The sequence below is a fragment of the Pseudophryne corroboree genome, chromosome 3, assembly GCF_028390025.1.
Source record: "Pseudophryne corroboree isolate aPseCor3 chromosome 3, aPseCor3.hap2, whole genome shotgun sequence".
NCBI lineage: Eukaryota > Metazoa > Chordata > Amphibia > Anura > Myobatrachidae > Pseudophryne > Pseudophryne corroboree.
The window spans coordinates 372316357-372344149 of NC_086446.1; the positions used below are offsets into that span (position 1 = coordinate 372316357).

The following is a 27793-nucleotide window of genomic DNA, read 5'->3' on the forward strand; positions in this document are numbered from 1 at the left end:
GTGTTTTGGGTTCGAACGCGTTTTGGCAAAACCTCACCGAATTTTTTTTGTCGGATTCAGGTGTGTTTTGGATTCGGGTGTTTTTTTCAAAAAACACTAAAAAACAGCTTAAATCATAGAATTTGGGGGTCATTTTGATCCCAAAGTATTATTAACCTCAAAAACCATAATTTACACTCATTTTCTGTCTATTCTGAATACCTCACACCTCACAATATTATTTTTAGTCCTAAAATTTGCACCGAGGTCGCTGTGTGAGTAAGATAAGCGACCCTAGTGGCCGACACAAACACCGGGCCCATCTAGGAGTGGCACTATAGTGTCACGCAGGATGTCCCTTCCAAAAAACCCTCCCCAAACAGCACATGACGCAAAGAAAAAAAGAGGCGTAATGAGGTAGCTGTGTGAGTAAGATTAGCGACCCTAGTGGCCGACACAAACACCGGGCCCATCTAGGAGTGGCACTGCAGTGTCACGCAGGATGGCCCTTCCAAAAAACCCTCCCCAAACAGCACATGACGCAAAGAAAAAAAGAGGCGCAATGAGGTAGCTGTGTGAGTAAGATTAGCGACCCTAGTGGCCGACACAAACACCGGGCCCATCTAGGAGTGGCACTGCAGTGTCACGCAGGATGTCCCTTCCAAAAAACCCTCCCCAAACAGCACATGACGCAAAGAAAAAAAGAGGCGCAATGAGGTAGCTGACTGTGTGAGTAAGATTAGCGACCCTAGTGGCCGACACAAACACCGGGCCCATCTAGGAGTGGCACTGCAGTGTCACGCAGGATGTCCCTTCCAAAAAACCCTCCCCAATCAGCACATGATGCAAAGAAAAAGAAAAGAAAAAAGAGGTGCAAGATGGAATTGTCCTTGGGCCCTCCCACCCACCCTTATGTTGTATAAACAAAACAGGACATGCACACTTTAGCCAACCCATCATTTCAGTGACAGGGTCTGCCACACGACTGTGACTGATATGACGGGTTGGTTTGGACCCCCCCCAAAAAAGAAGCAATTAATCTCTCCTTGCACAAACTGGCTCTACAGAGGCAAGATGTCCACCTCATCTTCACCCTCCGATATATCACCGTGTACATCCCCCTCCTCACAGATTATCAATTCGTCCCCACTGGAATCCACCATCTCAGCTCCCTGTGTACTTTGTGGAGGCAATTGCTGCTGGTCAATGTCTCCGCGGAGGAATTGATTATAATTCATTTTAATGAACATCATCTTCTCCACATTTTCTGGATGTAACCTCGTACGCCGATTGCTGACAAGGTGAGCGGCGGCACTAAACACTCTTTCGGAGTACACACTTGTGGGAGGGCAACTTAGGTAGAATAAAGCCAGTTTGTGCAAGGGCCTCCAAATTGCCTCTTTTTCCTGCCAGTATAAGTACGGACTGTGTGACGTGCCTACTTGGATGCGGTCACTCATATAATCCTCCACCATTCTATCAATGTTGAGAGAATCATATGCAGTGACAGTAGACGACATGTCCGTAATCGTTGTCAGGTCCTTCAGTCCGGACCAGATGTCAGCATCAGCAGTCGCTCCAGACTGCCCTGCATCACCGCCAGCGGGTGGGCTCGGAATTCTGAGCCTTTTCCTCGCACCCCCAGTTGCGGGAGAATGTGAAGGAGGAGATGTTGACAGGTCGCGTTCCGCTTGACTTGACAATTTTGTCACCAGCAGGTCTTTCAACCCCAGCAGACCTGTGTCTGCCGGAAAGAGAGATCCAAGGTAGGCTTTAAATCTAGGATCGAGCACGGTGGCCAAAATGTAGTGCTCTGATTTCAACAGATTGACCACCCGTGAATCCTTGTTAAGCGAATTAAGGGCTGCATCCACAAGTCCCACATGCCTAGCGGAATCGCTCCCTTTTAGCTCCTTCTTCAATGCCTCCAGCTTCTTCTGCAAAAGCCTGATGAGGGGAATGACCTGACTCAGGCTGGCAGTGTCTGAACTGACTTCACGTGTGGCAAGTTCAAAGGGCATCAGAACCTTGCACAACGTTGAAATCATTCTCCACTGCGCCTGAGACAGGTGCATTCCACCTACTATATCGTGCTCAATTGTATAGGCTTGAATGGCCTTTTGCTGCTCCTCCAACCTCTGAAGCATATAGAGGGTTGAATTCCACCTCGTTACCACTTCTTGCTTCAGATGATGGCAGGGCAGGTTCAGTAGTTTTTGGTGGTGCTCCAGTCTTCTGTACGTGGTGCCTGTACGCCGAAAGTGTCCCGCAATTCTTCTGGCCACCGACAGCATCTCTTGCACGCCCCTGTCGTTTTTTAAAAAATTCTGCACCACCAAATTCAAGGTATGTGCAAAACATGGGACGTGCTGGAATTTGCCCATATTTAATGCACACACAATATTGCTGGCGTTGTCCGATGCCACAAATCCACAGGAGAGTCCAATTGGGGTAAGCCATTCCGCGATGATCTTCCTCAGTTGCCGTAAGAGGTTTTCAGCTGTGTGCGTATTCTGGAAACCGGTGATACAAAGCGTAGCCTGCCTAGGAAAGAGTTGGCGTTTGCGAGATGCTGCTACTGGTGCCGCCGCTGCTGTTCTTGCGGCGGGAGTCCATACATCTACCCAGTGGGCTGTCACAGTCATATAGTCCTGACCCTGCCCTGCTCCACTTGTCCACATGTCCGTGGTTAAGTGGACATTGGGTACAGCTGCATTTTTTAGGACACTGGTGACTCTTTTTCTGAGGTCTGTGTACATTTTCGGTATCGCCTGCCTAGAGAAATGGAACCTAGATGGTATTTGGTACCGGGGACACAGTACCTCCAACAAGTCTCTAGTTGGCTCTGCAGTAATGATGGATACCGGAACCACGTTTCTCACCACCCAGGATGCCAAGGCCTCAGTTATCCGCTTTGCAGTAGGATGACTGCTGTGATATTTCATCTTCCTCGCAAAGGACTGTTGAACAGTCAATTGCTTACTGGAAGTAGTACAAGTGGGCTTACGACTTCCCCTCTGGGATGACCATCGACTCCCAGCGGCAACAACAGCAGCGCCAGCAGCAGTAGGCGTTACACGCAAGGATGCATCGGAGGAATCCCAGGCAGGAGAGGACTCGTCAGAATTGCCAGTGACATGGCCTGCAGGACTATTGGCATTCCTGGGGAAGGAGGAAATTGACACTGAGGGAGTTGGTGGGGTGGTTTGCGTGAGCTTGGTTACAAGAGGAAGGGATTTACTGGTCAGTGGACTGCTTCCGCTGTCACCCAAAGTTTTTGAACTTGTCACTGACTTATTATGAATGCGCTGCAGGTGACGTATAAGGGAGGATGTTCCGAGGTGGTTAACGTCCTTACCCCTACTTATTACAGCTTGACAAAGGGAACACACGGCTTGACACCTGTTGTCCGCATTTCTGGTGAAATACCTCCACACCGAAGAGCTGATTTTTTTGGTATTTTCACCTGGCATGTCAACGGCCATATTCCTCCCACGGACAACAGGTGTCTCCCCGGGTGCCTGACTTAAACAAACCACCTCACCATCAGAATCCTCCTGGTCAATTTCCTCCCCAGCGCCAGCAACACCCATATCCTCCTCATCCTGGTGTACTTCAACACTGACATCTTCAATCTGACTATCAGGAACTGGACTGCGGGTGCTCCTTCCAGCACTTGCAGGGGGCGTGCAAATGGTGGAAGGCGCATGCTCTTCACGTCCAGTGTTGGGAAGGTCAGGCATCGCAACCGACACAATTGGACTCTCCTTGTGGATTTGGGATTTCGAAGAATGCACAGTTCTTTGCTGTGCTGCTTTTGCCAGCTTGAGTCTTTTCATTTTTCTAGCGAGAGGCTGAGTGCTTCCATCCTCATGTGAAGCTGAACCACTAGCCATGAACATAGGCCAGGGCCTCAGCCGTTCCTTGCCACTCCGTGTGGTAAATGGCATATTGGCAAGTTTACGCTTCTCCTCCGACAATTTTATTTTAGGTTTTGGAGTCCTTTTTTTACTGATATTTGGTGTTTTGGATTTGACATGCTCTGTACTATGACATTGGGCATCGGCCTTGGCAGACGACGTTGCTGGCATTTCATCGTCTCGGCCATGACTAGTGGCAGCAGCTTCAGCACGAGGTGGAAGTGGATCTTGATCTTTCCCTAATTTTGGAACCTCAACATTTTTGTTCTCCATATTTTAATAGGCACAACTAAAAGGCACCTCAGGTAAACAATGGAGATGGATGGATTGGAAACTAGTATACAATTATGGACGGGCTGCCGAGTGCCGACACAGAGGTAGCCACAGCCGTGAACTACCGCACTGTACTGTGTCTGCTGCTAATATATAGACTGGTTGATAAAGAGATAGTATACTCGTAACTAGTATGTATGTATAAAGAAAGAAAAAAAAACCACGGTTAGGTGGTATATACAATTATGGACGGGCTGCCGAGTGCCGACACAGAGGTAGCCACAGCCGTGAACTACCGCACTGTACTGTGTCTGCTGCTAATATATAGACTGGTTGATAAAGAGATAGTATACTCGTAACTAGTATGTATGTATAAAGAAAGAAAAAAAAACCACGGTTAGGTGGTATATACAATTATGGACGGGCTGCCGAGTGCCGACACAGAGGTAGCCACAGCCGTGAACTACCGCACTGTACTGTGTCTGCTGCTAATATATAGACTGGTTGATAAAGAGATAGTATACTCGTAACTAGCATGTATGTATAAAGAAAGAAAAAAAAACCACGGTTAGGTGGTATATACAATTATGGACGGGCTGCCGAGTGCCGACACAGAGGTAGCCACAGCCGTGAACTACCGCACTGTACTGTGTCTGCTGCTAATATATAGACTGGTTGATAAAGAGATAGTATACTCGTAACTAGTATGTATGTATAAAGAAAGAAAAAAAAAACCACGGTTAGGTGGTATATACAATTATGGACGGGCTGCCGAGTGCCGACACAGAGGTAGCCACAGCCGTGAACTACCGCACTGTACTGTGTCTGCTGCTAATATATAGACTGGTTGATAAAGAGATAGTATACTCGTAACTAGTATGTATGTATAAAGAAAGAAAAAAAAACCACGGTTAGGTGGTATATACAATTATGGACGGGCTGCCGAGTGCCGACACAGAGGTAGCCACAGCCGTGAACTACCGCACTGTACTGTGTCTGCTGCTAATATAGACTGGTTGATAAAGAGATAGTATACTCGTAACTAGTATGTATGTATAAAGAAAGAAAAAAAAAACCACGGTTAGGTGGTATATACAATTATGGACGGGCTGCCGAGTGCCGACACAGAGGTAGCCACAGCCGTGAACTACCGCACTGTACTGTGTCTGCTGCTAATATATAGACTGGTTGATAAAGAGATAGTATACTCGTAACTAGTATGTATGTATAAAGAAAGAAAAAAAAACCACGGTTAGGTGGTATATACAATTATGGACGGGCTGCCGAGTGCCGACACAGAGGTAGCCACAGCCGTGAACTACCGCACTGTACTGTGTCTGCTGCTAATATAGACTGGTTGATAAAGAGATAGTATACTCGTAACTAGTATGTATGTATAAAGAAAGAAAAAAAAACCACGGTTAGGTGGTATATACAATTATGGACGGGCTGCCGAGTGCCGACACAGAGGTAGCCACAGCCGTGAACTACCGCACTGTACTGTGTCTGCTGCTAATATATAGACTGGTTGATAAAGAGATAGTATACTCGTAACTAGTATGTATGTATAAAGAAAGAAAAAAAAACCACGGTTAGGTGGTATATACAATTATGAACGGGCTGCCGAGTGCCGACACAGAGGTAGCCACAGCCGTGAACTACCGCACTGTACTGTGTCTGCTGCTAATATAGACTGGTTGATAAAGAGATAGTATACTCGTAACTAGTATGTATGTATAAAGAAAGAAAAAAAAACCACGGTTAGGTGGTATATACAATTATGGACGGGCTGCCGAGTGCCGACACAGAGGTAGCCACAGCCGTGAACTACCGCACTGTACTGTGTCTGCTGCTAATATATAGACTGGTTGATAAAGAGATAGTATACTACTAATATTATATATACTGGTGGTCAGGTCACTGGTCACTAGTCACACTGGCAGTGGCACTCCTGCAGCAAAAGTGTGCACTGTTTAATTTTAATATAATATTATGTACTCCTCCTGGCTCCTGCTATAACCTATAACTGGCACTGCAGTAGTGCTCCCCAGTCTCCCCCACAATTATAAGCTGTGTGAGCTGAGCAGTCAGACAGATATATCATATATATAGATGATGCAGCACACTGGCCTGAGCCTGAGCAGTGCACACAGATATGGTATGTGACTGACTGAGTCACTGTGTGTATCGCTTTTTTCAGGCAGAGAACGGATATATTAAATAAACTGCACTGTGTGTCTGGTGGTCACTCACTATATAATATATTATGTACTCCTGGCTCCTGCTATAACCTATAACTGGCACTGCAGTAGTGCTCCCCAGTCTCCCCCACAATTATAAGCTGTGTGAGCTGAGCAGTCAGACAGATATATATAATATTATATATAGATAATAGATGATGCAGCACACTGGCCTGAGCCTGAGCAGTGCACACAGATATGGTATGTGACTGAGTCACTGTGTGCTGTGTATCGCTTTTTTCAGGCAGAGAACGGATTATAAATAAAACTGGTGGTCACTGGTCACTATCAGCAAAATTCTGCACTGTACTGAGTACTCCTAATGCTCCCCAAAATTAGTAAATCAAGTGTCTCTCTAATCTATTCTAAACGGAGAGGACGCCAGCCACGTCCTCTCCCTATCAATCTCAATGCACGTGTGAAAATGGCGGCGACGCGCGGCTCCTTATATAGAATCCGAGTCTCGCGATAGAATCCGAGCCTCGCGAGAATCCGACAGCGTCATGATGACGTTCGGGCGCGCTCGGGTTAACCGAGCAAGGCGGGAAGATCCGAGTCGCTCGGACCCGTGAAAAAAAACATGAAGTTCTGGCGGGTTCGGATTCAGAGAAACCGAACCCGCTCATCTCTAGTAGAAACACCATTTTGCACTTGTCTTTAGGGACAAACACGGCCATGCTTGGACTGGCCCACAGGGGTACAGGGGAAACCACCCCACTGCATTCCCCCAGTGGGCCCTACATGCCCCAGTCCGACACTGAACACGGCACTCGCAGCATGGCAGACTAGTGCTGGACATTGTGTCAATTAAGAAAGTAGCAAAATGTTCCTTGTTAAACATGTAAAAACCTTATTTCTTTAGAGCCATTAGGACTCCTGTAAAGCTGGATACATTTGCGCTACAGTACATACAGAAGGAAATACACATGAAAAGCACAATTATGTGTATACAGTATATTCTATTAGATGCATGTGAAAATACATCTAGCTGTATATCAGTAGCCATCTGTCCTACTGTATGTGTACGTCAGCAGTAACAGGAGTATATACTCCGGCAGAAGCGTAGAGGAAGCATAGGATGTGACTTAGAAGTATTAGTAGTAAATGCTACTTTTGCAAGAAGTTATTAATAAATATGTACTTTTATTTATATAGCACCATCATATTCTGTTACGCTATACAGCTGTGATGCGAAAGTCCCATTTGCCATATAACATATAATTGAATATAGACACAAATAATATATAAGCATCTGTTGTTTTTCCTTTTGAAGTCAAAAGAGAACTTTATTTCAATATATCAGTTAAGTATTGTACTTAGATAGCCATGACGTCATCTAATAGAGCAGCCAGACTATAATGATTTACACTAAGTACTATCAGCTGGAGGGGTCCGTATGCAAAAAGCCAATCAGAAGCCAATAGCTAGCGCTGTTGATTGTAACCATCATCATTATTGTATTTGGCATCAGCCCTCCAGCATCCACAAGAGATGAGCACCTAACAAGGGTGTGTGCTTCCAGGTCTTCTCCAGCCAGTATTAGGTGAACATGCCCTAATTGTGGTCAGCCTACGCCTACACAGTCACACCCCTTCTATTTCCTGTTTTTTCTCTCGAGTTGTTAGAAGTATAGTCGTGAGGGTGAGATGCAGCAAAATCATCATACAGGTGTATGAATACTTTTTCATACTCATGCGCATTAGAAGAAAATATATATTTTCCACAAAAGAAACAGACGTAGAGTCAACTGAACATGAGTCCTATTGTCTGTAATACACAACACTCATAACCCATAGCATAAAAGGCCTTGTCTTTGTTTTGGTAAAGCATATTTCAATAACAAAATTCTGTGTGTACTGTGAATCTCTGTGCCATGTAAATAGATTTGTGCTTGTTTAGTGATCTCCGTAATACATGTCTGTAGGTTGTGCATATAACAGATTGTAATAGATGCATTCTCCTTCTTTTCAGGCATGTGTGCAATCATTTACTTTATATTCCCCTTTATGTTAAATAAAAACTATTGTTCTGTATTTTATACCCTCACAAACATTATGCTCTGGTGCAGCAATCATATAGCCTGGCCAGTGAAATGGTTTTGTGGTAAGCTAGGACAAGGGAGACAGGATAGCCGTGACGATAGAGGTTCATCATCATTATTGTTCCTTTCTGTAGACAAGGTGAAACACATATCTTAAGTAGGGGGGCAGATGGAGCTGCGGGGAGGCAGGTAGCAGCAGAATTGGGATGAACATAGAAGCTGATGGTTAGCAACCACTGAAGCTCCCGATCCAATTGAGATATTTTGTTCATCAAAATGTGTGCATTTGATGGGAAGCTGTGTCCGTAGCTCAGTTTATGTGTACTTGTGCAATGCTCGACTGCTTGTGCGCATGCTCACATAGTACCCATCGATAGTTATCCCATAGAATGTTTATGATGTGAGGGATAGTAGCCAAAGCATCCCTTGTTTTGATGTCAGAAGCCCGGCAACCATTCATTTCCGGGTTTTCGATGCTCATTCCTACAGCAGAGAGGATAATGTTGGGGGCAGGGCCGAGCGGGGAAGGGGGGGAGAAGGGGGGGCCAGGCCGAAGTGGTCCGTCATATGCCGAGTCTGTTGTATTAGTTTTATATATCAGTACAAATTCAGTATACGCTTGGTTGTTTTTTTTTACATTATTATTATTATTATTATTATTATTATTATTATTAAGGCAAAACACACTTAAAAGGACATTGGGCCTAATTCAGACCTGATCGTAGCCGCAACTTTGTTAGCAGATAGGCAAAACCATGTGCACTGCGGGAGGGGGGGGGGGGGGTTCAGATATAACATGTGCAGAGAGAGTTAGATTTGGATGGGCTGATTTATTTCTGTGCAGGGTAAATACTGGCTGCTTTATTATTACACTGCAATTTCTCCCCCTGCAGAGCACATGGTTTTGCCCATCTGCTAACAAAGTTGCTGCTACGATCAGTTCTGAATTAGGCCCTATGGGCGTCATTCTGACCCGATCGCACGCTGCAGTTTATCGCAGTGGTGAGATCGGGTCAGTACTGCGCATGTGCCAGTGCCACAGTGCGCCAGGGCATACCAGTCGGCCGTAATCCGTCGTTGCCTAGCGATCGCCTCTGCCTGATAGACAGGCAGAGACGGTCAGTGGGTGGGAGGGGGTGCGGTCCGGCCAACGTAGACGTGGCCGGACCATTGGGGGGGGTGGGCCGCAGCGGCTGCGTGACGTTACACGCAGCCACTGCGACCTGGCCAGCGCAGAGGTTCTCCCGGCCAGCTGCAGGAGCTGCGCTGGCCGGGAGGTACTCCTGAAATGCAAAAGTATCGCCGCTGTGCGATGCTTTTGCACTTCTGTGGGTGAGCCAGCACTGACATGCGGGGTGGACTAGCCCTGTGCTGGGCGTCCCCCCGCATGACTGAGTGCCTGATCGTAGCTGTGATAAATTTAGCACAGCTACGATCAACTCGGAATCACCCCTATAAACAAATAACTGAGATAACTTTTAACTAATAACTTTGCACTAATTGAATTGTCCATGAATTGTTCATAAATGTGCTTTGTGCAACAAATTGTGTGTTAATAGGTGCTCTTTGTGGAAGTATTGGAGGAAAGAAAAAGAAGAGGATTATGTACGTAACCACTAAAAATGCAGGTAACAATTTGTATTAACACCCACTAACTAATGTATACATTGCAATGTCATACTCAGCCTACCAACATTCCAGCGCATGTATTAGGTACCGAACAGGACATGCAACTGTTCCCCAGGCCGCGCCCAATCTGCCTAATCCATGCCCTCATTTGTCAAATAGCACTCAAATTAATTTATTATTGCTTAATAGTTTCTTATATAGCGCAGCATATTCCGTTGCTCTTTACAATTGAAACAACAGTGATTACATAAAACTAGGTAATAACAGACAGACATAGAACTAGGAAGGCCCTGCTTACAATCTATAGGGAATAGGCAAACATACAAAAGGATAAGTGTTACCTATTATATACTGGTCAAGCCAGATTGCACAGTTTCTTAGTGGGCTGTATGATATAGTCACAGCAATGTTGGCCAGAGGTCCAATGAATTTGGCCACACATTTTCGATCTTGAAATTAGGAATAGTGTCATGAAAGTCAGGCTGTTGGCAGGAATGCTATAGGCTATTCAGAGCAGTCTGAAATCAACCTAATACAATTACTATTGCCCAAAATACACAGAAAGCCTGATTCAGAGGTGTACAATAACGGCACGCAATGGCAGTGTTTGAAAACAGCTACAGCGTATGCATTACCCTGACTGTACACACAAAGTCGCTGTTGGAAATGAAAGCGCTGACATCAGAAACCAAATCAACGTCTCATTGGGCATGTAATGAGAATGTCACGTGTGTGCAGGGGTGTATCTACTATCTAGGGGTCTGGGCACCCCTGAAAAAGTAAGGGACTGGCACTCCCCAAATTTGAAATAGGGAAGGTGCGTGAAAAAAAGGGACATGAGCTTGTGGGAAAGGGGCATGACCATACAATAGTTCCCCCAATTCAAATTACGCTACACAGTAGTAACCTTATACACATTATGCCCAAACAGTAGCAGTTCTTTTTACACATTATGCCCACATAGTAATTCTTATAACACTGAGGAGACATCAGCAGTGCCTGGCCTGGCTGAGGAGGCAATGCCACCCAAGGCCAGGTAGTATAATCATATAGTAGTGCAAAGAAGTGTAGTGCAGCGCACTACCCAGTGTTGCAAGTAGAAAAAAATCTTAGTGGTACTGTGCATGCCAAAAAATTGGTGTGGCCACATGCCACATGGGGCGTGGCCAATGAAAATGAGGGCATGATACACATATGACCCGATAGTGCAGTGCCAGATACACATATGCCCCCAATAGTGCCAGAAACACACATGCCCCCACAGTGCCAGATAAACACATGCCCCCACAGTGCCAGATAAACACATGCCCCCACAGTGCCAAATATGTCCCCATGGGGCTAGATACAGCCCCACACTGCCAGATACACATATGACCCCACAGTGCTAGATATGCCACCACAGTGCCAGATACACATATGCCCCCACAGTGCCAGATATTCCCCCACATTGCCAGATATGCCCCAACATTGCGAGATACACATGCTCCCATGGTGCTAAATATGCCCTCAACATGCCAGATATGCCCCCACGGTGCCAGATACACATATGCCTCCACAGTGCCAGATAAGCCCCCACAGTCATAGTCCCCATCACCCTCCCAGCACAAAGCCATAGTCCCCTCCCAGTAAATAGCCACAGTCCCAAACTCCCCAAGCAATAGCCGTAGTCCTCCCAGCACATAGCCGTAGTCTCCACCTCTCCCAACAGTCATACAGTAGTCCCCACCACCCTCCCATCACATAACAATAGTTCCCTGCCAGCATAGACAGCCATAGTCCCCCTCCTTGCACATAGCCCCTCACCTCCCCAAGCACATAGCCATATTCCCCATCCCCCTCCCAGCACATAGCTGTAGACCGCCCTTACCACATAGTAGTAGTCTTCCCCACTCCCAGCACATACATAGCCTCCCCATACAACACATAGCCCTATCCCCCACCCCACAACATCCCAGCAGATAGCCATTGTGTCTGGCAATACCAGCTGTGCTGAGCAGCCTGGTATGGAGGGCAGAGTATCGCCCAGCAGGCAGGAGCTGGCGCTGGTGTCCGGCACCGCACCAAACTACGTGAAGAAATTGAAAATAAACTACAGCTCCCAGCAGCCCTTGCCGCTGGAAGCTCCCAACAGCAATGGTTGCTGGGAGTTGTAGTTTATTTTTAATTTCTTCCCTGTAGTGCATTGCGGTGCCGGATACCAGCGTCAGCTCCTGCCTGCTGAGCGATCCTCTGCCCTCCATCCCAGGCGATGTACAGGCAGCTCTGCACAGCAGGTATTGCCAGACACTATGGCTTAAGGGATTCCACCCATTGGCCGAGGGTGGCACTGTCGGTGGCGCCCCCTACTCAGCTGGCGCCCCTGGCGAGTGCCATCCTGGCCAATGGGTAGATACGCCCCTGCGTGTGTGTCCTGCTTTCTCAGGCGCAGAGCTGCTGCCACTAAGGCTTTGTTCAGATGGATGACTGCACCTGCCATAGGCAGGTACAATTGTTGATGCTGGACATGAAGGTGCGCTGATGGTGAACAGTATGGAGTCACCGATGGTGCTACTGTGCATAGGGGACATAAAGTGGATGTCTCAGGGCTTGCACATTCCGGCACAGGCATCTGCACCAGAGGAAGCTTTAAATAGCATTTGCATATTATAGCTGCATGACTACACATACTGACACAAGTACGGACACAGCCGCATTTCCCTTTGAATCAGGCCTAGAAAGTGGGAAATAAAGATGTAGTACCACTTATAACCACCAGATGATGACACAGAGCACTTTCATTCAAGATTGATAAACAATATTATTATTATTATTATTATTATTATTATTATTTATTTAGATAACGGCACTATATTATGCAGTGCTGCAAAATTTTTATATATATATATATATCATTCATATCAGTCCCTGTCCTACCTGAGCTTACAGTTTAAATTCCCTAACATACAGACATGTACACATGCACACTAGGGCCCACTTTTAGTCAGTAGCCAATTAACTTATTAGTATGTTTTGGGGGGTTCTGCACGATTTTCTGATGTACGGGATGTTGGCGGTCAGGATAGCGGGATCCCACCCATCAGAATCCCGACAGCCCCCTCAAAAGTCCCCTAACTCTCCCCTGCCCCCTACACTAATCTTCCCTTGTGGGTGCCTAAACCCAACCCTCCCGGGTGGTGCCTAACCCAAACTCTTTCTTCCCCGTTGCCTAAACCTAACCCTCCCCACTTGATGCCTAACCCTAACCTCCCCTTTTAGGTGCCTAAACCTAACCCTCCCTCCATGGTCCCCAACTCTAACATTCCTGTTCGTGCACCTTAACTCTAACCCCCCTTCTCCTGCCTAAACATAACTCCCCTGGTGCGGCAGGATGCCAGCACGTTCCTCTGTCAGGGTGATCGAGATGCTGGCTGTCGGTATTGTGATGACTGTATCCTGTGCGGTGTCGGTATCAAGATGCCCGAATTGCATCCTCCGTCGGTATATTGAACATCAGGATCCCATCCAATTTTTGGCTTTTTGGAGAAACATGGGCATCCAGAGAGAACCGGCGTAAACGCACCCATATACAGGGAGAAATGCAGAAAAATAAATAAAAAAATCTAAAATAATAAATACAGCAATACACTAAAATACTGAAATAGCAAAATAAAAACAGCTAATGAAATAAAATACAGTTGCATAAAATAGTACTAAGCAGTCCTGCGTATACCTGCCACATAGGGGGTAATTCCAAGTTGATCGCAGCAGGAAATTTTTTAGCAGTTGGCCAAAACCATGTGCACTGCAGGGGAGGCAAATATAACATTTGCAGAGAGAGTTAGATTTGGGTGGGTTATTTTATTTCTGTGCAGGGTAAATACTGGCTGCTTTATTTTTACACTGCAATTTAGATTGCAGATTGAACACACCACACCCAAATCTAACTCTCTCTGCACATGTTATATCTGCCTCCCCTGCAGTGCACATGGTTTTGCCCAACTGCTAACCAAATTCCTGCTGCGATCAACTTGGAATTACCCCATAATGCAGTCCAATTATGAGCAGTAGCAGAGCATTGACTTTGTATAATGATTTTCAGCTATAGCAATGGGTGGTGGACAGTTAAAAGATTTAATTAATAGTGATAAAAACAATATAAACTATACAATTAAGTTCAGGATACAAGTGTGATGTACAAGATATAGGCACTACCTAGGCTTCAAGAGGTAAGTGGAGGAGTGTAGGAGAGATGGGTAGTCTGCCCCAACAAACTTTAAGATGCTCTTTCTCTCTCTCATGATGTAAGTAGCCTTAGATGGAGTTCAAAAGCCTGATGTGTACAACAATGGCTCCCAGCATTGTGTAAGTGAAATTCCTGTGCATTTCCTCAGTATGCTGACATTTTCAGGAGATTAACATCAATGTGTGAGTGATCATGAGTTACTACTTAGTATTTCTGCCTCACAGCACAAGGAGCATAGGCTGGATTCCCTATATGGATGGGGTTTGTATTGTTCAAGTTTCCTCTGGGTGCCCCGTTTTCCTATTACAAATCAAACACATACTGGTAGGTTAACTGGATTCTGATGAAATTCATCTGAGTGCATAGATATTCTGTGGTAGAACAGAATGTAAGCTCCACTTGGTCTACTGTAATTGTATTAGTACTATCAATTTAATTTATGCACGCAAAGTGCAGGCATTGTGTCCAGAGGCAGGCAGGTCTTAAACACAAAAATAAAAATGGGTAAACATTAGAGATGAGCGCCTGAAATTTTTCGGGTTTTGTGTTTTGGTTTTGGGTTCGGTTCCGCGGCTGTGTTTTGGGTTCGACCGCGTTTTGGCAAAACCTCACCGAATTTTTTTTGTCGGATTCGGGTGTGTTTTGGATTCGGGTGTTTTTTTCAAACAACCCTAAAAAACAGCTTAAATCATAGAATTTGGGGGTCATTTTGATCCCAAAGTATTATTAACCTCAAAAACCATAATTTCCACTCATTTTCAGTCTATTCTGAATACCTCACACCTCACAATATTATTTTTAGTCCTAAAATTTGCACCGAGGTCGCTGTGTGAGTAAGATAAGCGACCCTAGTGGCCGACACAAACACCGGGCCCATCTAGGAGTGGCACTGCAGTGTCACGCAGGATGTCCCTTCCAAAAAACCCTCCCCAAACAGCACATGACGCAAAGAAAAAAAGAGGCGCAATGAGGTAGCTGTGTGAGTAAGATTAGCGACCCTAGTGGCCGACACAAACACCGGGCCCATCTAGGAGTGGCACTGCAGTGTCACGCAGGATGGCCCTTCCAAAAAACCCTCCACAAACAGCACATGACGCAAAGAAAAAAAGAGGCGCAATGAGGTAGCTGACTGTGTGAGTAAGATAAGCGACCCTAGTGGCCGACACAAACACCGGGCCCATCTAGGAGTGGCACTGCAGTGTCACGCAGGATGTCCCTTCCAAAAAACCCTCCCCAAACAGCACATGACGCAAAGAAAAAAAGAGGCGCAATGAGGTAGCTGACTGTGTGAGTAAGATAAGCGACCCTAGTGGCCGACACAAACACCGTGCCCATCTAGGAGTGGCACTGCAGTGTCACGCAGGATGTCCCTTCCAAAAAACCCTCCCCAAACAGCACATGACGCAAAGAAAAAAAGAGGCGCAATGAGGTAGCTGACTGTGTGAGTAAGATAAGCGACCCTAGTGGCCGACACAAACACCGGGCCCATCTAGGAGTGGCACTGCAGTGTCACGCAGGATGGCCCTTCCAAAAAACCCTCCCCAAACAGCACATGACGCAAAGAAAAAAAGAGGCGCAATGAGGTAGCTGACTGTGTGAGTAAGATAAGCGACCCTAGTGGCCGACACAAACACCGGGCCCATCTAGGAGTGGCACTGCAGTGTCACGCAGGATGTCCCTTCCAAAAAACCCTCCCCAAACAGCACATGACGCAAAGAAAAAAAGAGGCGCAATGAGGTAGCTGACTGTGTGAGTAAGATAAGCGACCCTAGTGGCCGACACAAACACCGGGCCCATCTAGGAGTGTCACTGCAGTGTCACGCAGGATGTCCCTTCCAAAAAACCCTCCCCAAACAGCACATGACGCAAAGAAAAAAAGAGGCGCAATGAGGTAGCTGACTGTGTGAGTAAGATAAGCGACCCTAGTGGCCGACACAAACACCGGGCCCATCTAGGAGTGGCACTGCAGTGTCACGCAGGATGGCCCTTCCAAAAAACCCTCCCCAAACAGCACATGACGCAAAGAAAAAAAGAGGCGCAATGAGGTAGCTGTGTGAGTAAGATTAGCGACCCTAGTGGCCGACACAAACACCGGGCCCATCTAGGAGTGGCACTGCAGTGTCACGCAGGATGTCCCTTCCAAAAAACCCTCCCCAAACAGCACATGACGCAAAGAAAAAAAGAGGCGCAATGAGGTAGCTGACTGTGTGAGTAAGATAAGCGACCCTAGTGGCCGACACAAACACCGGGCCCATCTAGGAGTGGCACTGCAGTGTCACGCAGGATGGCCCTTCCAAAAAACCCTCCCCAAACAGCACATGACGCAAAGAAAAAAAGAGGCGCAATGAGGTAGCTGACTGTGTGAGTAAGATAAGCGACCCTAGTGGCCGACACAAACACCGGGCCCATCTAGGAGTGGCACTGCAGTGTCACGCAGGATGGCCCTTCCAAAAAACCCTCCCCAAACAGCACATGACGCAAAGAAAAAAAGAGGCGCAATGAGGTAGCTGACTGTGTGAGTAAGATAAGCGACCCTAGTGGCCGACACAAACACCGGGCCCATCTAGGAGTGGCACTGCAGTGTCACGCAGGATGGCCCTTCCAAAAAACCATCCCCAAACAGCACATGACGCAAAGAAAAAAAGAGGCGCAATGAGGTAGCTGACTGTGTGAGTAAGATAAGCGACCCTAGTGGCCGACACAAACACCGGGCCCATCTAGGAGTGGCACTGCAGTGTCACGCAGGATGTCCCTTCCAAAAAACCCTCCCCAAACAGCACATGACGCAAAGAAAAAAAGAGGCGCAATGAGGTAGCTGACTGTGTGAGTAAGATAAGCGACCCTAGTGGCCGACACAAACACCGGGCCCATCTAGGAGTGGCACTGCAGTGTCACGCAGGATGGCCCTTCCAAAAAACCCTCCCCAAACAGCACATGACGCAAAGAAAAATAAAAGAAAAAAGAGGTGCAAGATGGAATTGTCCTTGGGCCCTCCCACCCACCCTTATGTTGTATAAACAGGACATGCACACTTTAACCAACCCATCATTTCAGTGACAGGGTCTGCCACACGACTGTGACTGATATGACGGGTTGGTTTGGACCCCCCCAAAAAAAGAAGCAATTAATCTCTCCTTGCACAAACTGGCTCTACAGAGGCAAGATGTCCACCTCATCATCATCCTCCGATATATCACCGTGTACATCCCCCTCCTCACAGATTATCAATTCGTCCCCACTGGAATCCACCATCTCAGCTCCCTGTGTACTTTGTGGAGGCAATTGCTGCTGGTCAATGTCTCCGCGGAGGAATTGATTATAATTCATTTTAATGAACATCATCTTCTCCACATTTTCTGGATGTAACCTCGTACGCCGATTGCTGACAAGGTGAGCGGCGGCACTAAACACTCTTTCGGAGTACACACTTGTGGGAGGGCAACTTAGGTAGAATAAAGCCAGTTTGTGCAAGGGCCTCCAAATTGCCTCTTTTTCCTGCCAGTATAAGTACGGACTGTGTGACGTGCCTACTTGGATGCGGTCACTCATATAATCCTCCACCATTCTTTCAATGTTGAGAGAATCATATGCAGTGACAGTAGACGACATGTCCGTAATCGTTGTCAGGTCCTTCAGTCCGGACCAGATGTCAGCATCAGCAGTCGCTCCAGACTGCCCTGCATCACCGCCAGCGGGTGGGCTTGGAATTCTGAGCCTTTTCCTCGCACCCCCTGTTGCGGGAGAATGTGAAGGAGGAGATGTTGACAGGTCGCGTTCCGCTTGACTTGACAATTTTCTCACCAGCAGGTCTTTCAACCCCAGCAGACTTGTGTCTGCCGGAAAGAGAGATCCAAGGTAGGCTTTAAATCTAGGATCGAGCACGGTGGCCAAAATGTAGTGCTCTGATTTCAACAGATTGACCACCCGTGAATCCTTGTTAAGCGAATTAAGGGCTCCATCCACAAGTCCCACATGCCTAGCGGAATCGCTCCGTGTTAGCTCCTCCTTCAATGTCTCCAGCTTCTTCTGCAAAAGCCTGATGAGGGGAATGACCTGACTCAGGCTGGCAGTGTCTGAACTGACTTCACGTGTGGCAAGTTCAAAGGGCATCAGAACCTTGCACAACGTTGAAATCATTCTCCACTGCGCTTGAGACAGGTGCATTCCACCTCCTATATCGTGCTCAATTGTATAGGCTTGAATGGCCTTTTGCTGCTCCTCCAACCTCTGAAGCATATAGAGGGTTGAATTCCACCTCGTTACCACTTCTTGCTTCAGATGATGGCAGGGCAGGTTCAGTAGTTTTTGGTGGTGCTCCAGTCTTCTGTACGTGGTGCCTGTACGCCGAAAGTGTCCCGCAATTCTTCTGGCCACCGACAGCATCTCTTGCACGCCCCTGTCATTTTTTTAAAAATTCTGCACCACCAAATTCAAGGTATGTGCAAAACATGGGACGTGCTGGAATTTGCCCATATTTAATGCACACACAATATTGCTGGCGTTGTCCGATGCCACAAATCCACAGGAGAGTCCAATTGGGGTAAGCCATTCCGCGATGATCTTCCTCAGTTGCCGTAAGAGGTTTTCAGCTGTGTGCGTATTCTGGAAAGCGGTGATACAAAGCGTAGCCTGCCTAGGAAAGAGTTGGCGTTTGCGAGATGCTGCTACTGGTGCCGCCGCTGCTGTTCTTGCGGCGGGAGTCCATACATCTACCCAGTGGGCTGTCACAGTCATATAGTCCTGACCCTGCCCTGCTCCACTTGTCCACATGTCCGTGGTTAAGTGGACATTGGGTCCAGCTGCATTTTTTAGGACACTGGTGAGTCTTTTTCTGAGGTCCGTGTACATTTTCGGTATCGCCTGCCTAGAGAAGTGGAACCTCAATAAATTGTCTAGTTCCCTGTGAACTAACGGCGGATACCGGACGCACGTCTAACACCAACATAGTTGTCAAGGCCTCAGTTATCCGCTTTGCAGCAGGATGACTGCTGTGATATTTCATCTTCCTCGCAAAGGACTGTTGAACAGTCAATTGCTTACTGGAAGTAGTACAAGTGGGCTTACGACTTCCCCTCTGGGATGACCATCGACTCCCAGCAGCAACAACAGCAGCGCCAGCAGCAGTAGGCGTTACACGCAAGGATGCATCGGAGGAATCCCAGGCAGGAGAGGACTCGTCAGAATTGCCAGTGACATGGCCTGCAGGACTATTGGCATTCCTGGGGAAGGAGGAAATTGACACTGAGGGAGTTGGTGGGGTGGTTTGCGTGAGCTTGGTTACAAGAGGAAGGGATTTACTGGTCAGTGGACTGCTTCCGCTGTCACCCAAAGTTTTTGAACTTGTCACTGACTTATTATGAATGCGCTGCAGGTGACGTATAAGGGAGGATGTTCCGAGGTGGTTAACGTCCTTACCCCTACTTATTACAGCTTGACAAAGGGAACACACGGCTTGACACCTGTTGTCCGCATTTCTGTTGAAATAATTCCACACCGAAGAGCTGATTTTTTTGGTATTTTCACCAGGCATGTCAACGGCCATATTCCTCCCACGGACAACAGGTGTCTCCCCGGGTGCCTGACTTAAACAAACCACCTCACCATCAGAATCCTCCTGGTCAATTTCCTCCCCAGCGCCAGCAACACCCATATCCTCCTCATCCTGGTGTACTTCAACACTGACATCTTCAATCTGACTATCAGGAACTGGACTGCGGGTGCTCCTTCCAGCACTTGCAGGGGGCGTGCAAATGGTGGAAGGCGCATGCTCTTCACGTCCAGTGTTGGGAAGGTCAGGCATCGCAACCGACACAATTGGACTCTCCTTGTGGATTTGGGATTTCGAAGAACGCACAGTTCTTTGCGGTGCTACTGCTTTTGCCAGCTTGAGTCTTTTCATTTTTCTAGCGAGAGGCTGAGTGCCTCCATCCTCATGTGAAGCTGAACCACTAGCCATGAACATAGGCCAGGGCCTCAGCCGTTCCTTGCCACTCCGTGTGGTAAATGGCATATTGGCAAGTTTACGCTTCTCCTCCGACAATTTTATTTTAGGTTTTGGAGTCTTTTTTTTACTGATATTTGGTGTTTTGGATTTGACATGCTCTGTACTATGACATTGGGCATCGGCCTTGGCAGACGACGTTGCTGGCATTTCATCGTCTCGGCCATGACTAGTGGCAGCAGCTTCAGCACGAGGTGGAAGTGGATCTTGATCTTTCCCTAATTTTGGAACCTCAACATTTTTGTTCTCCATATTTTAATAGGCACAACTAAAAGGCACCTCAGGTAAACAATGGAGATGGATGGATACTAGTATACAATTATGAATGGACTGCCGAGTGCCGACACAGAGGTAGCTACAGCCGTGGACTACCGTACTGTACTGTGTCTGCTGCTAATATAGACTGGATGATAATGAGATGTAGTATGTATGTATAAAGAAGAAAGAAAAAAAAAACCACGGGTAGGTGGTATACAATTATGGACGGACTGCCGAGTGCCGACACAGAGGTAGCTACAGCCGTGGACTACCGTACTGTACTGTGTCTGCTGCTAATATAGACTGGATGATAATGAGATGTAGTATGTATAAAGAAGAAAGAAAAAAAAACCACGGGTAGGTGGTATACAATTATGGACGGACTGCCGAGTGCCGACACAGAGGTAGCTACAGCCGTGGACTACCGTACTGTACTGTGTCTGCTGCTAATATAGACTGGTTGATAATGAGAAGTAGTATGTATAAAGAAGAAAGAAAAAAAAACCACGGGTAGGTGGTATACAATTATGGATGGACTGCCAAGTGCCGACACAGAGGTAGCTACAGCCGTGGACTACCGTACTGCACTGTGTCTGCTGCTAATATAGACTGGTTGATAATGAGATGTAGTATGTATAAAGAAGAAAGAAAAAAAAACCACGGGTAGGTGGTATACAATTATGGACGGACTGCCGAGTGCCGACACAGAGGTAGCTACAGCCGTGGACTACCGTACTGTACTGTGTCTGCTGCTAATATAGACTGGTTGATAATGAGATGTAGTATGTATAAAGAAGAAAGAAAAAAAAAACCACGGGTAGGTGGTATACAATTATGGATGGACTGCCAAGTGCCGACACAGAGGTAGCTACAGCCGTGGACTACCGTACTGTACTGTGTCTGCTGCTAATATAGACTGGTTGATAATGAGATGTAGTATGTATAAAGAAGAAAGAAAAAAAAACCACGGGTAGGTGGTATACAATTATGGACTGACTGCCGAGTGCCGACACAGAGGTAGCTACAGCCGTGGACTACCGTACTGTACTGTGTCTGCTGCTAATATAGACTGGTTGATAATGAGATGTAGTATGTATGTATAAAGAAGAAAGAAAAAAAAACCACGGGTAGGTGGTATACAATTATGGATGGACTGCCGAGTGCCGACACAGAGGTAGCTACAGCCGTGGACTACCGTACTGTACTGTGTCTGCTGCTAATATAGACTGGATGATAATGAGATGTAGTATGTATAAAGAAGAAAGAAAAAAAAAACCACGGGTAGGTGGTATACAATTATGGATGGACTGCCGAGTGCCGACACAGAGGTAGCTACAGCCGTGGACTACCGTACTGTACTGTGTCTGCTGCTAATATAGACTGGATGATAATGAGATGTAGTATGTATGTATAAAGAAGAAAGAAAAAAAAACCACGGGTAGGTGGTATACAATTATGGATGGACTGCCGAGTGCCGACACAGAGGTAGCTACAGCCGTGGACTACCGTACTGTACTGTGTCTGCTGCTAATATAGACTGGTTGATAATGAGATGTAGTATGTATAAAGAAGAAAGAAAAAAAACCACGGGTAGGTGGTATACAATTATGGATGGACTGCCAAGTGCCGACACAGAGGTAGCTACAGCCGTGGACTACCGTACTGTACTGTGTCTGCTGCTAATATAGACTGGATGATAATGAGATGTAGTATGTATGTATAAAGAAGAAAGAAAAAAAAACCACGGGTAGGTGGTATACAATTATGGACGGACTGCCGAGTGCCGACACAGAGGTAGCTACAGCCGTGGACTACCGTACTGTACTGTGTCTGCTGCTAATATAGACTGGTTGATAATGAGATGTAGTATGTATAAAGAAGAAAGAAAAAAAAACCACGGGTAGGTGGTATACAATTATGGACGGACTGCCGAGTGCCGACACAGAGGTAGCTACAGCCGTGGACTACCGTACTGTACTGTGTCTGCTGCTAATATAGACTGGTTGATAATGAGATGTAGTATGTATGTATAAAGAAGAAAGAAAAAAAAACCACGGGTAGGTGGTATACAATTATGGATGGACTGCCGAGTGCCGACACAGAGGTAGCTACAGCCGTGGACTACCGTACTGTACTGTGTCTGCTGCTAATATAGACTGGATGATAATGAGATGTAGTATGTATAAAGAAGAAAGAAAAAAAAAACCACGGGTAGGTGGTATACAATTATGGATGGACTGCCGAGTGCCGACACAGAGGTAGCTACAGCCGTGAACTACCGTACTGTGTCTGCTGCGACTGGATGATAAATAATGATATAAAAAATATATATATATCACTACTGCAGCCGGACAGGTATATATTATATAATGACGGACCTGCTGGACACTGTCAGCAGAATGAGTTTTTTATAGAATAAAAAAAAAAACACCACACAAGTCACACGACGAGTGTTTAACTTTTTCAGGCAATCACAATATAGTATACTATACTGGTGGTCAGTGTGGTCAGGTCACTGGTCAGTCACACTGGCAGTGGCACTCCTGCCTGCAGCAAAAGTGTGCACTGTTTAATTTTAATAATATGTATGTACTCCTGGCTCCTGCTATAACCTATAACTGCTCCCCAGTCTCCCCCACAATTAAGCTGTGTGAGCACAGTCAGATATTATACATAGATGATGCAGCACACTGGGCTGAGCACAGATATGGTATGTGACTGAGTCACTGTGTATCGTTTTTTTCAGGCAGAGAACGGATTATATTAAATAAAACTGCACTGGTGGTCACTGGTCAGTGGTCAGTCACTAGTAAACTCTGCACTCTCTAGTACTCCTAAGCTCCAGTAAATCAAGTGTCTCTGTCTCAATCTCACTCTCTCTCTTCTAATCTAAATGGAGAGGACGCCAGCCACGTCCTCTCCCTATCAATCTCAATGCACGTGTGAAAATGGCGGCGACGCGCGGCTCCTTATATAGAATCCGAGTCTCGCGATAGAATCCGAGCCTCGCGAGAATCCGACAGCGTCATGATGACGTTCGGGCGCGCTCGGGTTAACCGAGCAAGGCGGGAAGATCCGAGTCGCTCGGACCCGTGTAAAAAAACATGAAGTTCGGGCGGGTTCGGATTCCGAGGAACCGAACCCGCTCATCTCTAGTAAACATAAAATGTCATGCTATGGCCAGATAAATAATGCAGTGTGCAAACTATATATTGGGGGTAATTCAGACCTGATCGTTCCCTAGTTGTTTTTTGCTGTCCTGCGTTTGCATAGTCACCCCCACCGGGGGAGTGCATTTTAGCTGTGCAAGTGTGCGATCACATGTGCAGCCGAGCGGTACAAAAAGATCTTGTGCAATTTCTGAGTAGCCCAGGACTTACTCAGCCGCTGTGATCACTTCAGCCTGTCCGGGACCGGAATTGACGTCAGACACCCGCCCTGCAAACGCTTGGGAATGCCTGCGTTTTTCCAAACACTTCCATTAAACGGTCAGTTGACACCCACAAACGCCTTCTTCCTGTCAATCACCTTGCGATCGCCTGTGAGAATGGATTCTTTGCACAAATCTACTGCACGGCAAAGAACCGCTTTGTATCTGTGCAACGCGCCTGCGCATTGTGGTGCATATGCATGCGCAGTTCTGACCTGATCGCAGCGCTGCAAAAAACGCTAGCGAGCAATCAGGTCTGAATTACCCCCATTAAACACCAATTTGTGGACTTTTGCAAGGAGGTACAGGGCCATGTTGTTGCAAATCATTTGGCTACATACCCACACTTTCACCCTGGGCCAGCAGAGTACTGTCTAGCGGTGCAATAGGTACCTGGGCCAGCAGAGTACTGTCTAGCGGTGCAATAGGTACCTGGGCCAGCAGAGTACTGTCTAGCGGTGCAATAGGTACCTGGGCCAGCAGAGTACTGTCTAGCGGTGCAATAGGTACCTGGGCCAGCAAAGTACTGTCTAGCGGTGCAATAGGTACCTGGGCCAGCAGAGTACTGTCTAGCGGTGCAATAGGTAGCTGGGCCAGCAGAGTACTGTCTAGCGGTGCAATAGGTAGCTGGGCCAGCAGAGTACTGTCTAGCGGTGCAATAGGTAGCTGGGCCAGCAGAGTACTGTCTAGCGGTGCAATAGGTAGCTGGGCCAGCAGAGTACTGTCTAGCGGTGCAATAGGTACCTGGGCCAGCAGAGTACTGTCTAGCGGTGCAATAGGTACCTGGGCCAGCAGAGTACTGTCTAGCGGTGCAATAGGTACCTGGGCCAGCAGAGTACTGTCTAGCAGTGCAATAGGTACCTGGGCCAGCAGAGTACTGTCTAGCGGTGCAATAGGTACCTGGGCCAGCAGAGTACTGTCTAGCGGTGCAATAGGTACCTGGGCCAGCAGAGTACTGTCTAGCGGTGCAATAGGTACCTGGGCCCGCAGAGTACTGTCTAGCAGTGCAATAGGTACCTGGGCCAGTAGAGTACTGTCTAGCGGTCCAATAGGTACCTGGGCCAGCAGAGTACTGTCTAGCAGTGCAATAGGTACCTGGGCCAGCAGAGTACTGTCTAGCAGTGCAATAGGTACCTGGGCCAGCAGAGTACTGTCTAGCAGTGCAATAGGTACCTGGGCCAGCAGAGTACTGTCTAGCAGTGCAATAGGTACCTGGGCCAGCAGAGTACTGTCTAGCAGTGCAATAGGTACCTGGGCCAGCAGAGTACTGTCTAGCACTGCAATAGGTACCTGGGCCAGCAGAGTACTGTCTAGCAATGCAATAGGTAATTGGGCCAGCAGAGTACTGTCTAGCAGTGCAATAGGTAGCTGGGCCAGCAGAGTACTGTCTAGCAGTGCAATAGGTACCTGGGCCAGCAGAGTACTGTCTAGTGGTGCAATAGGTACCTGGGCCAGCAGAGTACTGTCTAGCAGTGCAATAGGTACCTGGGCTAGCAGAGTACTGTCTAGCGGTCCAATAGGTACCTGGGCCAGCAGAGTACTGTCTAGCAGTGCAATAGGTACCTGGGCCAGCAGAGTACTGTCTAGCAGTGCAATAGGTACCTGGGCCAGCAGAGTACTGTCTAGCAGTGCAATAGGTACCTAGGCCAGCAGAGTACTGTCTAACAGTGCAATAGGTACCTGGGCCAGCAGAGTACTGTCTAGCAGTGCAATAGGTACCTGGGCCAGCAGAGTACTGTCTAGCAGTGCAATAGGTACCTGGGCCAGCAGAGTACTGTCTAGCAATGCAATACGTACCTGGGCCAGCAGAGTACTGTCTAGCAGTACAATAGGTAGCTGGGCCAGCAGAGTACTGTCTAGCAGTGCAATAGGTAGCTGGGCCAGCAGAGTACTGTCTAGCAGTGCAATAGGTAGCTGGGCCAGCAGAGTACTGTCTAGCGGTGCAATAGGTACCTGGGCCAGCAGAGTACTGTCTAGCGGTGCAATAGGTACCTGGGCCAGCAGAGTACTGTCTAGCAGTGCAATAGGTACCTGGGCCAGAGTACTGTCTAGCGGTCCAATAGGTACCTGGGCCAGCAGAGTACTGTCTAGCAGTGCAATAGGTACCTGGGCCAGCAGAGTACTGTCTAGCAGTGCAATAGGTACCTGGGCCAGCAGAGTACTGTCTAGCAGTGCAATAGGTACCTGGGCCAGCAGAGTACTGTCTAGCAGTGCAATAGGTACCTGGGCCAGCAGAGTACTGTCTAGCAGTGCAATAGGTACCTGGGCCAGCAGAGTACTGTCTAGCACTGCAATAGGTACCTGGGCCAGCAGAGTACTGTCTAGCAATGCAATAGGTACCTGGGCCAGCAGAGTACTGTCTAGCGGTGCAATAGGTAGCTGGGCCAGCAGAGTACTGTCTAGCGGTGCAATAGGTACCTGGGCCAGCAGAGTACTGTCTAGCGGTGCAATAGGTAGCTGGGCCAGCAGAGTACTGTCTAGCAGTGCAATAGGTACCTGGGCCAGCAGAGTACTGTCTAGCGGTGCAATAGGTACCTGGGCCAGCAGAGTACTGTCTAGCAGTGCAATAGGTACCTGGGCCAGCAGAGTACTGTCTAGCAGTGCAATAGGTACCTGGGCCAGCAGAGTACTGTCTAGCAGTGCAATAGGTACCTGGGCCAGCAGAGTACTGTCTAGCAGTGCAATAGGTACCTGGGCCAGCAGAGTACTGTCTAGCAGTGCAATAGGTACCTGGGCCAGCAGAGTACTGTCTAGCAGTGCAATAGGTACCTGGGCCAGCAGAGTACTGTCTAGCAGTGCAATAGGTACCTGGGCCAGCAGAGTACTGTCTAGCAGTACAATAGGTAGCTGGGCCAGCAGAGTACTGTCTAGCAGTGCAATAGGTAGCTGGGCCAGCAGAGTACTGTCTAGCAGTGCAATAGGTAGCTGGGCTAGCAGAGTACTGTCTAGCAGTCCAATAGGTAGCTGGGCCAGCAGAGTACTGTCTAGCAGTGCAATAGGTAGCTGGGCCAGCAGAGTACTGTCTAGCAGTGCAATAGGTAGCTGGGCCAGCAGAGTACTGTCTAGCAGTGCAATAGGTACCTGGGCCAGCAGAGTACTGTCTAGCAGTGCAATAGATAGCTGGGCCAGCAGAGTACTGTCTAGCACTGCAATAGGTACCTGGGCCAGCAGAGTACTGTCTAGCAGTGCAATAGGTACCTGGGCCAGCAGAGTACTGTCTAGCAGTGCAATAGATAGCTGGGCCAGCAGAGTACTGTCTAGCACTGCAATAGGTACCTGGGCCAGCAGAGTACTGTCTAGCAGTGCAATAGGTACCTGGGTCACCAGAGTACTGTCTAGCGGTGCAATAGGTACCAGCAGAGTACTCTGGGCCAGCAGAGTACTGTCTAGCGGTGCTATAGGTACCTGGGCCAGCAGAGTAATGTCTAGCGGTGCAATAGGTACCTGGGCCAGCAGAGTACTGTCTAGCGGTGTAATAGGTACCTGGGCCAGCAGAGTACTGTCTAGCGGTGCAATAGGTACCTGGGCCAGCAGAGTACTGTCTAGCGGTGTAATAGGTACCTGGGCCAGCAGAGTACTGTCTAGCGGTGCAATAGGTACCTGGGCCAGCAGAGTACTGTCTAGCAGTGCAATAGGTACCTGGGCCAGCAGAGTACTGTCTAGCAGTGCAATAGGTACCTGGGCCAGCAGAGTACTGTCTAGCAGTGCAATAGGTACCTGGGCCAGCAGAGTACTGTCTAGCAGTGCAATAGGTACCTGGGCCAGCAGAGTACTGTCTAGCAGTGCAATAGGTACCTGGG

The 27793-nt window shown here is 47.6% G+C and overlaps 1 protein-coding gene across 2 annotated transcripts in view; it reads left to right on the forward strand.

The window, feature by feature from the left end:
- The window catches only part of MPP2 (MAGUK p55 scaffold protein 2), a 55675-nt gene that overhangs the window by 11001 nt on the left and 16881 nt on the right, over nucleotides 1-27793 (forward strand). For both annotated transcript variants that reach the window (XM_063959895.1, XM_063959896.1), the window contains one exon: nucleotides 10013-10081. In XM_063959895.1, coding sequence (XP_063815965.1) covers nucleotides 10013-10081 — 69 coding nt within the window. The remainder of the gene's footprint in view (nucleotides 1-10012; nucleotides 10082-27793) is intronic.